At 46.4% G+C, this 13190-nt stretch overlaps 2 protein-coding genes across 2 annotated transcripts; one reads left to right on the forward strand and one right to left on the reverse strand.

The window, feature by feature from the left end:
- On the forward strand, window positions 1-893 carry CSUI_007287 (uncharacterized protein). Its single transcript, XM_068067435.1, has one exon. It carries the CDS (start codon window positions 297-299, stop codon window positions 585-587), a length of 291 nt encoding a protein of 96 aa, XP_067920588.1. The 5' UTR covers window positions 1-296; the 3' UTR covers window positions 588-893.
- Window positions 894-3055: 2162 nt separating this feature from the next.
- On the reverse strand, window positions 3056-12240 carry CSUI_007288 (5-3 exoribonuclease). Its single transcript, XM_068067436.1, has 6 exons — window positions 11962-12240; window positions 9352-10824; window positions 8881-9053; window positions 7495-7994; window positions 6288-6421; window positions 3056-5649 (listed from the first exon to the last, which is right to left on the reverse strand). The coding sequence occupies exons 1-6, from the start codon at window positions 12001-12003 to the stop codon at window positions 4408-4410; spliced, it is 3564 nt and encodes a 1187-aa protein (XP_067920589.1). The 5' UTR covers window positions 12004-12240; the 3' UTR covers window positions 3056-4407.
- Window positions 12241-13190: the final 950 nt, after the last annotated feature.

Genomic DNA, 13190 nt, shown 5'->3' on the forward strand with positions numbered 1-13190 from the left:
TCTTTGTCGAAGGGGGGCCCCGGTGATGCGCAGATTGATTTGTTTCCGTCACGGGGTGTCATCTTCTTTCGGTCGGGGAAACAGATGTCTTTCGTTGGTTCGCCGATAGTTTTGAACTTGTTGATCAGCTAGAAGAGCGGAATAAGATGATCTACAGCTGGCAGAAGAATGTAAGGGCGGCGCTCCGGTGCGTGTTCTCGTTCGAGGAATAAAGAATGCGTTTAGGTAGAGAGCGACAGGGATGGAAGTGATCAACCTAGCTGGCGGTGTTGCGGTCAGTGACACTGGACGACGTGATGGTGCGGCATGTGGACCCTTCTTTTCTGTTTTCGAATTGCTCTCCGCGATGCCGGAGGAGGCCCGGCTGTCCGCCGCTTTGCAGGAAGGGTGTCCCCCTGAAGTGGCTAACGCTAGCGTCGGCTGACTTGCCAGGAGTTCCTTGTGGGATGTCTCTCCGGAAAGACGGAAGGGCTTCTCTTATGCAACAACTGTCGGTTACAGACGTGCTGCATCCGTACTCCAGTGGGGCTCACTTAGCATACGATCAGAACAACAACAACAACAGGGGTTCCGGTTCTATGTGTTGAAGGGTGATCAGGTCAGACGACACAGGCGTAGCAGAGGCTACTACATCTGCGAGTGCGAGCGTCAAAAGAGCTGTCTCTGATAGGTGAGAGGAATGGGATAGACGATATTGTGCTGCGTGTACCCCCCCTCGGCTCCAGAGCGCAGGCAGAATCGCCGAATGCGGGTAACTAGGAGACAGCCGTGGTGTCGTGTCGTGGGAAGCGCCGAGGTGATCTTACCACCCGATGTACCAGCGTTGCAGGAATTCGGAAGTCCTAAGGGCTCCATCAGATTGCTTTTCAACTTTCCTGAGAACTGCAACGGTCAGGAAACCTGACTTTGTGTGTGTGACCAGCTAGCAGCCATGGAGAGTTCCGCTGCAGTGGTGCTCTCCTGGGTCTCAGTGCGAGCGGCATGCTGAAAGATACTTCGAGAGGCTGCGACCTAACGGTCGACTTCTCGGCAAAGGTACAGCGAGAGGAGGAGGGTGCGTACCCGGAGTTCTCATTGCGGAAGCGGCGAAGAGCCACTTCTCTCACCGCGCGGCTAGTGATACACCACCGCAGGATATCGCGGTGACGGTGTGGGCTAAACATTCCTTCAGCCCCTCATTCAGGGGTCGGCGGCTCGAGACGCTGAGTACGTCTTTTGCCGATAGAAACCCAGGAGTGTTGCGGTAGAATCCCCGAGTAAACCGGATAGCGGCCAGGCGTTTAGTGCTGGAGAAAGTGCTCTGGGGGTCTCGGAGGACACTTCAGTTGGGGCGGGTTCTCTTCCATGTTCGCGTGAGTGAAGTCAGCTTGCCTTTGCAGGTGCGTTATTTCAGCTCAAATAGAGCGCTAGCCAGCTAGCAAAGATGGAGTATGAGATGATCGTTGCTTTCCTCTGTTAGGCAAGAAGACACCGCAAGGGTTTAGCGCTAGTTTACAAAACCCCGAAGGAATAGAAACGTGTCAGGGTCACCGGACGCCCGAAAGCACGAACAGAATGTCCTATCTATCGTGACTGTGATCGGCAGTATCCCCGTTGCTGGTACGAAACCGGCCGACCACTCGATCGGAATGCAAGTACCGTCGAAAAAGAGGGATTACCCTGACATGGTGTGTAAAATCATCGCGGGATCGTGCAGTAAGGAGAGCGCCTGATAAGCAGTAGAGCACAGTACAAGGTAGGAAGCATCCTTGCTGGGACCCCTCTAAAGAACTAGCCTCCCACCTTGATTGCCCGGGAAAAAGTTGTCCCGGCATGAAAAAATCCATGTACAGACGACGAGGTCGGGTCGCCTCGCTGATTGGGTACTACACGAAATGACGCACAAGGTGTCTGGCGCGCCAGGTGTAGAGAGAGGCGACGGGAGTCACCTTGCCGTGAATGCCTGCGTGTGTTTGATGGCTGTACATTCTTGGGCCTTCGCAACTTGGCAAAAAAAAAACGCCCGAAGTGCGGGAGGAATTAGTGAAAGTACGGAGACGGAAAGTACTAGATACGAAGCGCCTGCCGTTCTAAAGAGTATACATGCCAAGTCTAGTACAGAGACTGACCGGGATCAGACAGGGCTTCCCCACCTCTGGCCCTGGTCTGAGCAACGTGCTCCAGAGCAAGACTCTGAAAGAACGCCTAGATGTTTTGCAGTATAACTACCTTACGTGATCGAGGTAAAATCTGCTGTACGAGACCACGATGGTGGGTCAGCCGATGACCGTGGGGAGTTTCTAGCCAGCGTGTCAGTAAACACCCCGCCCGTCCCCAACGGCGAACGCCTCGGAGGTATCCCGGAATGCTTCAAGGTTCGACAGAATCCAAACTGCCGAGGACTCGTTCGCTGACAAAGGCAATTCAGTGGCACTACGAGGGAACGAGCATCGCACGCATGCAACGACTAGGAACAGCATTGCCTTAGCTTCCTGTCGAGATCGGGCCGAAGCACTTGTGCGTCCTTCCTGAAGGTACTTTTGATCGGAAAGCCTTCACAGATCTAGGTGACCGTGATTGGTTAAAGAAGATTCCGGCGCGCAAGACTGTTGAGCGGTGGGCCATCGAGTCTCCGTCCGCCATTTTCAGGAAGACAAAAAAAGACAAACTCGAGCTGGATGAGGAGAGCAAGCGGTTGTTGTTGAGATCCCGATGATGACTACCAGTGAGCATAGTTCATGCAGTGGTGGTCACCGCTAGTACTACTATCAACCATAGTGGAAAAATAGAGGCACATCCTGTCTACATTCTTTGGATGACGTATTGTATGGTCTCTCGGAGGCTCTTAGTCTTACGCGGAGTTCCACACTGCCATCAGAAACACACAGACGGCCTCGCAAAACAGGTATCTACCTCTTTAGGAATGAGAGTGTTTAAAGCTAGGTAGAGCCAACAGAATGCGCGCGTTCCGATTCCGATCTATTGATGCGTCTATCAATCCTCCTCGCTGTCAAGAGAGCTTTGAAGGGAGAGAGTCAGACGAGGAGTCACTCCTCCCTCATCACTTGAGGTTGTTTTCCATACATGAACAAATAGCCGTTTCTTGCCTCTTCACTACTGACATACAACAACAAAAGATGAGGTTACAAAAAGAGGCTCGGCTAGAACGACAAGGCGAATGAATGAATGTGTGAATGTATGTCAGTTCTTTCCTCCTCCTGCAACCCCAGCGCAAAAAAGTCGATAGACGGACGATCTACTACAATAGCGATACCTGCTTAACAGCTGCGAGAATCGTCGGCGATCTATCTTTCATTCGTTCACATACACACGAGATCTCTCTGCCTGGCTCCTGTGAAGATCAGAACGTGTAACCCTCTCTGTTAAGTGAAGATGACACGAAAAGCCTTCACTTGTCGATTTTTTGGTATGATGAGACAGACAGTGACCCCTCCCCCCTCCTCCTGTTATGTCGAACGATATTCATTCGCACTGGACACTCCCATGACAAGGCTTTACATGGGAAGGAGGGCTTCATGCACCATGACATACATTCTTGATGTGTCCCTCTTTCTCTAAAGTAAAAGGCAACAGAACAAATTCAGTTCTTGACAGCTAGAAAACAGAGAAGAAGCCGAAGACTTCTCTTATGCATCTGTCTATTATCTCGCACATACACCTACTATTCATTCACAACAAACCAGCTTTCTTTCCATACCCTCTTGTGTATCCTCAATCCGCCTGTTGAGGGGCGCCTCTTCCCATGTTTCACAGAGACTTATCGAACGCACTACTGACACCATGGTGCCTCCCTCCCTCTCTCCTATTCTATAGAACATGCGATCAAATGAATCTATCTGTCCTCTCCTGTCTGTGAGTGTACGTGCACCTCAACAAAGAAGGAAAAAGTACCACGTGTTTCACTCTAAGTGAGTAAGGAAGCCTCCCTTTCTTCATACCCTCATCAAGTGTCTCTCTTTTTCTCTTTTTCAAGCGCGATTCTTCGGCAGAGAAGAGAACATGACCCAACACAACACTGCTCTCCAGCCCGACGGCATTCTCCTCCACACCTCCTGTCTTCATGAACAATTGTACAAACCACACTCACATACACACTCATCTCCCGGCCCCCTCCTGACATAGAGTAACTGTCACAACCTTCCACGTCACTAGTAGTGAATACAAAGGTCTCTCATCCCTGCCTCCCCCTCTTGATCTCCCATGATCTTCCCTTAAACACATCATCCATCTATCTCTACAATATACAAAGACATGCGCATACACCTCTATACAAACACATCTATCTCACTCATATGCACATGTTGATACACTCTATAATAGGGGGGTTGAGAATATCTAAAACATGTGCGTTTGTTCCTACCAACAAAGAAAGTTCAAGACACATGCATCCTTTCTAAGACATCTAGATCACCTCCCCCCACCTCTGAAATGAATCTCGCTATATCGACCTGATCCTTCCGCCGCCGCCCTGTCCTCTCCCCCCCCTGCTCTCCCATCATAGCCGTATCCTCCTCCTCCTCCCGCTGTTGTTGTATAGTATGAGGTCTTACTATAGGCATTGTACTGGCCCCCACCTGTCATATAACCCCCACTACTACCTCCTCCTCCTCCTGCATACAGTTGTTGAGCCCATGGATCACCAGGTACCATATGACTCGCACTACTTCCACCAGCCCCTGTATGAAGAGAAGACGATGAAGCAGGAGGAAGACCAGGAGCTGCGGAAGAAGGATAAGATCCCCCATAGTAGCCTCCCCCTCCTTGGCTGGCATCATGAGGGCCTCTCCCTCCTGCCCCTGCCTGGGGGGCTTGATATCTCTGGGGCTGTCCATCATAGCCGCCACCATACATGGGCTGAGGAGAGGGTTGATAATACGAAGAAGCATTCGATGAAGAAGAAGCATAAGAAGTTATACGAGCAGCTGCTTGTTGCGGTTGTCCTCCATAGTAGGTGGAATTCTGATGGTATGACGAGGCATGTTGGTCCTGGTGACCGTACTGAGAAAGGACAGAAGCAGAGCCCGCCACCGCAGCAGCAGCAGGAGGAGGAGGGGGATTGGAGTAATAAGAAGACGACGGATAACCCATAGCATATCCTCCTCTATGAGGGCCTCCTCCTCCTCCTGCTGGCCCCCCCCCTCTTGGATTGTGTGGGGGATAATAGCAAGCAGCATTCGCGACCGGGGGATAAGGAGGGGGAGGCGCATGCATTCTCGGCATAGAACAACCAGAAGAAGAACCTCTTCCACCCCCCCGATACCCACCACCTCTACCTCCTCCGCCGTATGATGACGAGTGTCGAGACATCTGGCTGTAGCTATCGTGATGGCTACTCCTATCACCCTGCTGATAGGGAGGAAAGGGGTGAGGATTCTGGCTATGGTAGTTGGGATAGTGCGGCGGGCGGGGACCACCTCCTTGAAAGTCGCCTCGATTTGGATGAGAATATAAAGAGAAAGCATACGATGGATAGGGCCCCCCCCCATTCCCACCACCTCTGTTAGAATGGTGAGGAGGAGGAGGATGAAACCCCTCTCCTCCTCCTCCTTCTCTTCCTCCCCCTCCCGGATGATGCCGGAGATTGAGAGTCGTCATGACAATACGACGAGCCACAGCTCCACTGAAAGCTCGATCGCGTCTCTCCTCATCCTAAACATACCACGCAAACGATCAAAACATACTCTACAGACAAAGGAAATCTATCTATCTATCTATTTAGTTTGATCTATGCTGTCTCTGACTCTCTGTACATCCCTCAATTTCCATAGAGCTATCTATTATCTCTAGATCTAGTCCATTAGAGAATGTACATCTCCATCAGGTGTCTGGAAACAGAAGAAACATTTTCACATGACAATTGAAGAGCATGTCAGGAATCCGCCGCTGCTCTATCGAATCAGGACTCAGTCGGTCGTGGTCATACATACGCTTTCTCCTCTCTCCCCTACTTCCCCTCTTCTACATACAAAACGAGATCATTCACACCAACACATTCCATTCTTGTCTTTCTACTTCTTTCTCCTGGTTTTTCTATGTCTCTTTCTCTCTGACTCTTGAAAGTAGAAAAAGAGAAGAAATCCTTAGGCTCTCTCTCTCTCATACCAACCAACTCCACACTTTCCTTCTTGTTGCTCTTCCTTAGCCTCCTACCTCTTCTACGCATTGAACACCCCTCCCTTCAACGAGCTCTATTTCCACAGACAAACAGGTATCTCAAGAGAGCCTAAAGAAAGGTATCTCACCCTTCCTCTTTCTTTCTTTTTCTTTCCTTCTTTCTGTTCTCTTACTTCAAGATCAAAGCGATCTAGGACAGGAACGTAGGGTTTGACGCCTTCTAAGAGAATCGAGCGATGAGAGAGGGGAAGGCGGAGTGTGGTATAGAAGCAGCAATAGCTCATCGATACTATATCAGGTAGGTATTCTGCGAGAAAGAAAAGAAAAAGTTAAAAGTCGAAGATACAAACAAAGAAAGACGAAGAGAACAACTTGGACGTGAATGATTTCGAGAAAGTAGTCAAAAGCGCAGATCTCTTCACAGGCGGGACGAGCAGCACAAGAGAGAAAGAGCGAGACCAAATCGTCAATGACAGTATCGACATGGAGAAAGGATCGATCGGTGTCTTTAAGGTGTAGGCGGGGGTGGCAGATGACGAGTAGCAGCTATTCCCCAATCTCACGAGAGAGAGACAGGAAGAAAGAGAAGAAGGAAAACAAGAGCCAACATGAGAAAACATACGCCTTTCTATCGTCTAATAAGACACGTCCTTCTACACATGCATCTATATGTCTATCTATCTTCAATCTATCTATAAATCTTTGATCTGTCTGTCTCTCTTTAATCTTTATACCTATCTACATATTCATCGATGGATAGACATAAGAAGCCATAGATGTAACAGGGGGTAGGGATACTAATAGTCGTAGTAGTAGTAGCGGCGAGATATGACCATACGAAGAAGAAGCTGACGAGAACTGGATAGATACACAAATACAAATACATACATACATAAATCTATAGAGAGGTAGATAGTTAGACAGATTGAGGAGAGATAGACGAACGGTAGACAGACTATGATAGATAGATTGAGGACAGAGAGGTACAGCAGTCTAAAGGTCTAGACACGTAAGCCGTGATATACGTTGAGATAGTCAGCTAACTAGCTAGCTAGCTAGCTCTTCTCTATTAGATGCTGTTATACATAGATAGACCCCACCCTTCATGTCTTGTTCTTCTTCCTATAGAGAAGAGAAAAAGAAAGAAAGATAGAGAGAGAGAAGCAAGGAAAGCATTGGATGCATTTTTTGCAGAGCATCCATGAGACAAGAAAAAGAAGAAAAAGATTCTCCCCCCTTATGAAGAAAATGGAACTCTCATGAGAGAAATCTTCTAAATTTCAACTAGACACTTCATTCACCCATTCTTTCTTTTTCTTTTTCTTCTTCTTCTTCGATCTCTCTCTGTGCATGCCATCTGGGGGGGGGGGTCTTACTTACCTATTGGACTGGCGACGTATTCACCTGCTTGGACCGAATATTGATTTCTATATAGCTTTCCTGTCATTCCTCTCTTCTTCTTTTTCTTGCTCCCTACCCCTGCCTCCTTGGGCTCTTCTTCCTTTCTCTCTTTCTCTCCAACTTCACTCTCCTCCGTCTCCTCATCCGTATCACGAAGATTTCTTGAGGAAGTCGACTCTAAAGAGAAGACAGAGAGAAGTCTTCCTTCTCCTCTTACACCGCTATAAGCATCTTCGTTCTTAAGAGAAAGATCGTCAACGTCTTCATGGGAGAAAACACCTCGGCCATACTGGGAGTTTTCAATGACATCCTTAAGATTGCATGCAAGAGGATGAGTCTTATGGACAAACAACCGATCACACCCACGCCGATTTCTTTCTCTTTCTTCTTCTGTTAAAAGCTTCTCTAGAGTCTTGCAGTTCTTCAGCAGTCTCTCTTCGTCAATGAAGGGAAGCAACACTACCCACTGCCACTGAAACCTAAAGAAGACAAGAAAGAGAAAGGAAAAGAAGAAGAGGGAAGGGGCGAGCAAGAAGAAATGACTGAAGAAGAAAAGATACTTGGAGGAGAATCGATGAATGGAGGAATGGAAAAGAGAAAAGAAAGAAAGAAAGAAAGAGAGGAATGGATGAAGCGTTGGAGGAAGAGACAGACAGAGAGAGAGATGACCCGAGTTGTCAAGACGATACAAACTAGAGCAACACAAGGAGTAGAGAAAGATAGAATAGGCGGGGAGAAACAGGAGTAGGAGAGAGGATAGATGGAGAGAAATAGGAGGAGTAGGGGAGACGATACACGGATAGGAGTAGGGGAGAGAATAGACGGAGATAGAGAATTCGAACGTGTATATATAAGTACGGCATACATGTAGAGACACAGAGGAGAGAGAGATAGGTAGAGATACATCGCATGTCGGTTTCGACGAACCAAACAAATCCACCTAAGCTACCCTCCCTCTTTTTCTCCTTGAGGGGGTATTTCATCCTATCCCCCTCTGTTAGACAGTCCATGTACTCTTCTCCAAACAGAAGATTCACACAAAGACATATATACACCTCCTACCTTCTCTCTTTCTAAACGCCTCTCCAAAATACACCCGTGCATGCATCACACATACATACCTATATATGTATATCTGTGTATATCCATCCACACTCAGGATGTATGCCAGTGCTGCTCGTCTACCACCCCTCCTCCTTCTTCCTCTTTTCCTCAGCACACCTCCGAAGAGTCTTTTCCGTCTCTACTCACCTTAGTAGGAGAGACATCCTCACACATACACTAGACATAAGTGGAGCCGACAGATAGAGGAGAGACAGATATATATATATATATATATGAGAGTGTATGTGAGGGGTGTGTTACCTCTTTCCGTTCGGATCCATCCTGACGTCTGTTGGATAGAAGTCAGAGATGGGAGAGACGGGATTTGTCATGAGAGCTGCATGCGCTGGGGGCATGCAAGAGGCGCTATAAGGAGGTAAGACAGACATGAGCTGCTCGAAGGCTCGAAACGGCGTTCCTAGCTCGAAGGTTATCTAAGGAAAGATACACAAACAAAACAGAAAGAAAGAAAGAAAGATCAACATACAAGCCAACACATCTTTCTTCTCACGTTGCTATCATCCTTTTGGTGTCTCTGAAGAAGAAGAGACTGAAGCTCTTCGTCTTCTTTTCACCTTTTCTTTCTCCTCCTGCTCCTCTTCTCTCGCTTTTCTTTCTCTCTCCTCATGCATCGTCTTCTTCTTGCGTGTACATATCAACTCATACATATACATGAATGAAAACACACTATTGCCGTCACAGCGAAAAGAGGAGGAGGAGGAGCAAACTCACCTCAAATGGCTGTAGTTGTTTGACCGTTCCTTCCCTGTCTATCTGTCGATTGTCCTGTATCGATGGTGTCGCAGATGAAGATGCCGAAGAAGAAGAAGAGTTCGTCGCTTCTCGTCCATAGGAGGCTCGATTGGAATTGATTTCTCCTGCTCCTCCTCCTAGCTTTCTTTTCAATTCATCTGCAAGGTCGACGGCTAAGGGAGCATAATGAAAAGGATAGAACCAGTTGAAGCTCTTACAGCCTTGGAAGTAGTAGTATAGAACCCACTGGAGACCTACGATATATGCGAGAGCTACATCACGTGATAGAGCTTCTATATCTTCATCTAGCAACTTCTTCTTTCTTTCTTCTTCTTCTCTTCCTTCTTGGTGCTGTGGCTGTGCTTGTTGTGGCTCTGAGAGAGAGAGAGTTGGTCGGTTCGGGAGGTGAAACTTTTGCATGTAGTACTTCCTTCTCCATACATTTCGATCTGCACATCCTACACCTCCATCGACTTCGTCATACAGTAGGGCATGGTTATCTAGCTCTTTATGGAGTTTCTCAGAAAGTTTCATCTTGAAGGCATCAAAATCTTCTTCTCTCTTCGTCTTTATACTCCCTGCTTGGTTGCCCTCACTGCTGTCCTCTTCTCCTTCTTCTCCCATCTTCTTTCTCTTTAGCTTTTTCTCAATGAAGTCTCGATTATCTAAAGGGGGAGATCCAGAAGAAGAAGAAGGACCCGTCGATGAGGCTCCTACGATCTCTCTCTCTCTCTTTCCTTCTTCCTCTTCTCCAGTGACAGGAATGGACACCATAGAAGAAGAAGAAGAGACATCTTGCTTCCCTTCTTCACAGTTCATCTTGTCGCCTCTTCGGCGTTTACGTGGGGGGAGACCTCCTTCCGGATCGATGGTATCTACACATGTTAAGCTCTTTTCTTCTTCTTCTTTTGTTCCTTCATTCTCTTGGAAAAGTTCATTCTTCATAGATGAAGAGGAATCCTTTTCTTCTTCTTCTTGGTTGCTCTTCTTTTCTTCCTCTTTGGCTTCATGGCTCGTCACGGCTGTCCCCTTCACTGGAGAAGAAGAAGAAAAAGGCTTCTCTCTATCGGAGATCTCTTCTGTCTTCTTCTTTAGATTCTCTTGCTCTTCTTTCTTAACTCCTCCTTTATCATCTTGAGAAAGAATCTTCTTTTCTATCTCCTGCTTTAGTAATCTCGCTGCAGCCTCGTTCGACGTCAACTCTAACACTTCGCCGTTCGCTCCTTTCTCTCCTATCTTTCTTTCGCTAGTCTCCTGGAAATTTCTATCTTTCTTATTCTTCTCTTCTTCTTTGAGCGTATTCGCATTACTCAGATCTCCTCCTGCTGGAGCACGATTCGTACAAGAAGACGAAGAAGAGACATCTCTTCGTTGAATATCCTGTGCGATTGCCTTCGCCTTCTCAAGCAACTTCATCTGTTTCTCTTGTTCATTCTTCTCACGCATCCGACTCTAAGCAAAGAAAGAAAGAGAGAAAAAGAAAGAAGGAAAGACAAAGATAAAGATAAAACAAGAAGACCAGACCCCCTCATTCATACCAAGTTCTTTCTCTCTCTCTCTCTCTACCAAGACATCCTTCTTATAGAAGAAGATCTATCTACCTATCTGTAAAGACAGCTACAAATAGACGTATTTATATAGAAGCTGTAGAGGGAGTTAGTGAAGGGATGATAGACCGTTATGTATTAAGAAAGAGAGAGAAAGAAAACCTAACTGAAGCGAATGATGGCGACCCAAGAGGAAAAAGAAGAAGAAGAGGAAGAAGAAGAAGCTAGGTCTTCCGATTGACTGAAGGGTTTGATCTCTCAGCATCTTGTTCTTTTTCTCGTTCTTCTTCTCTTCTTTGTATCTCTCCTCTCTTTCCTCTATTCCCCAACGATTCTTCTTTGGATTGCTCTGTACAGACATCTACATACACACGAGCTTTCTGCAAACGAAGAGAGCGAAGAAGATGGAGATCTCCATCTATCTCTACATGTGTTCTGTACGTACACCGCAGCAAACCCATATGAGGTGTATAGACAGTTGGTCTATGCTCAGGTATCCGTTTTTCTTTCTTTCTCTCATACTATACATAGGTGTGCACCCCGATTGTATATATTTAACCAGAGAAGAAAGAGACAGAGAGAAACAGTCGCATGCATAATATAATACAGAAATGCACATGAATCTCTTTTTCATAAAGACTGAGAAAGAGAAGAGATCTTAAGGCACGGGCGAGATGTACAAGAAAGAAAAGATACCTGAACTTGGAGAAAACAGAGGGAGAGGAGAGAAGAAGAAGAGAAAGAGAAAGAAAGAAAGAGGGAGTCGCTACAATAAGAGAGAATCTTTGCTCGTTCATTCATTTAATGTTCTTTTTCACGAAAAGTAGACTGAAGTCAACCCAATACGGTGGGATCGCGCGGCCTCACGAGACAGGTGATTCCATCACGGAAGTTTCGTCATGAGAAATCTCTATCGAAAGACATGTAGCTAGCTAGTGTATGTTGATCTGTATGGTGAATGCATGCTTGATGGTATCATGACGATGACCGATCTTTCTCTAATATTCAACCTTCTCTTCTCTTTCTTCTTGTTCTTTTTTACCTTTCTCTGAAGATCTCGGCGAATCGTTTCTTTCTCGACCATGGCTAGATGATGAAGAAAGACTTGAAGTTGTTTCAAATTGACCTTCCCTTCTTGGGTAAGATAGTCGGTGACTACCTTGGGTCTCAGGTGTACATACAGCTGAACAAGAGCATCGATGCTCCCTCTTTGGATCGATTGGTGAGGAAGATGAGGAAGAAAATCGTTGCCACATAAAAAGCAGAGAAAGACGAAATCATCTATACATCTCTCTAGATCAAATAACCCTTCTCCATCTTGCTGGAAGCCACAAAAGAAGAGAGAGAACGAAGAAGAAGAACAAAGGGAGAAACATGGAGTCATGAAGAAGATGTACAAGTCTTGAGAAACAAGAAGGCATAGAGAGAAGTTCATTCAAAGAAGATATAAGAAAAGATCACCCTTATATCATAAAGAAACATACATAGGAGACAGATAGGAAACAGGTGCAAGGAGCTTCAATACAAGATCTTCGTAGGTACTAGATACATCTATATGCATACATGCACCGACTAGAAGGAGAGAGAAGAGGGAGAGGCACATGCTGATCTTCCTAAGAAACAACACGAGAAAGCTCAGACAGTCTGCTGTCTGCTTATCGATCTGTCTGTCCGTCTATCTGTCTGTGTGTTGCCCGTGCATGCAAGCTAGTATTGAATAATTACACTCTTACATTCAGCGGCCACATCAAGGCATATATACAGAGAGATATATATAGATAGATAAACAGATAGATCGATCTATAGATCCGTATACGCTGGTGTATACACATAGAGATGGAATTGTCTTCATAGATATAATGAAAGAACTGGAGACGCCTCCCTCTCTCGTAGACATTACGTCGTCACTTTACCCCTCACACAGCCACGTGAAGAAAGTATAGAAACGAATACACTCCAGACCATTCACACACATCCCTCCTGCATGCAAACCAGGATCAAGACAGAAAGACGCTCGCTCGATAAACCTACACAACTTTATCTACCTATCTTTGATCTATCTACCTCTCTCGATTGCTTTCTCTCTCTCTCTCTCTGGACATATCCACCTTGTACCCTATACAGACATCTCCAACACAAACTTCCTCTTTCTGTCTTTCTGACTCTTTCTTTGTGGTTTCTTTGTGTCTCCTATCTCCTTTGTCCTATGCAAGAAGGTGAGAGCTCTTTATCTACGAGTCTCAGTTTATATCTCTAGAAGCACCAAGAGAA

This window comes from Cystoisospora suis (genome assembly GCF_002600585.1).
Source record: "Cystoisospora suis strain Wien I chromosome Unknown contig_3825, whole genome shotgun sequence".
Taxonomy (NCBI): Eukaryota; Apicomplexa; class Conoidasida; order Eucoccidiorida; family Sarcocystidae; genus Cystoisospora; species Cystoisospora suis.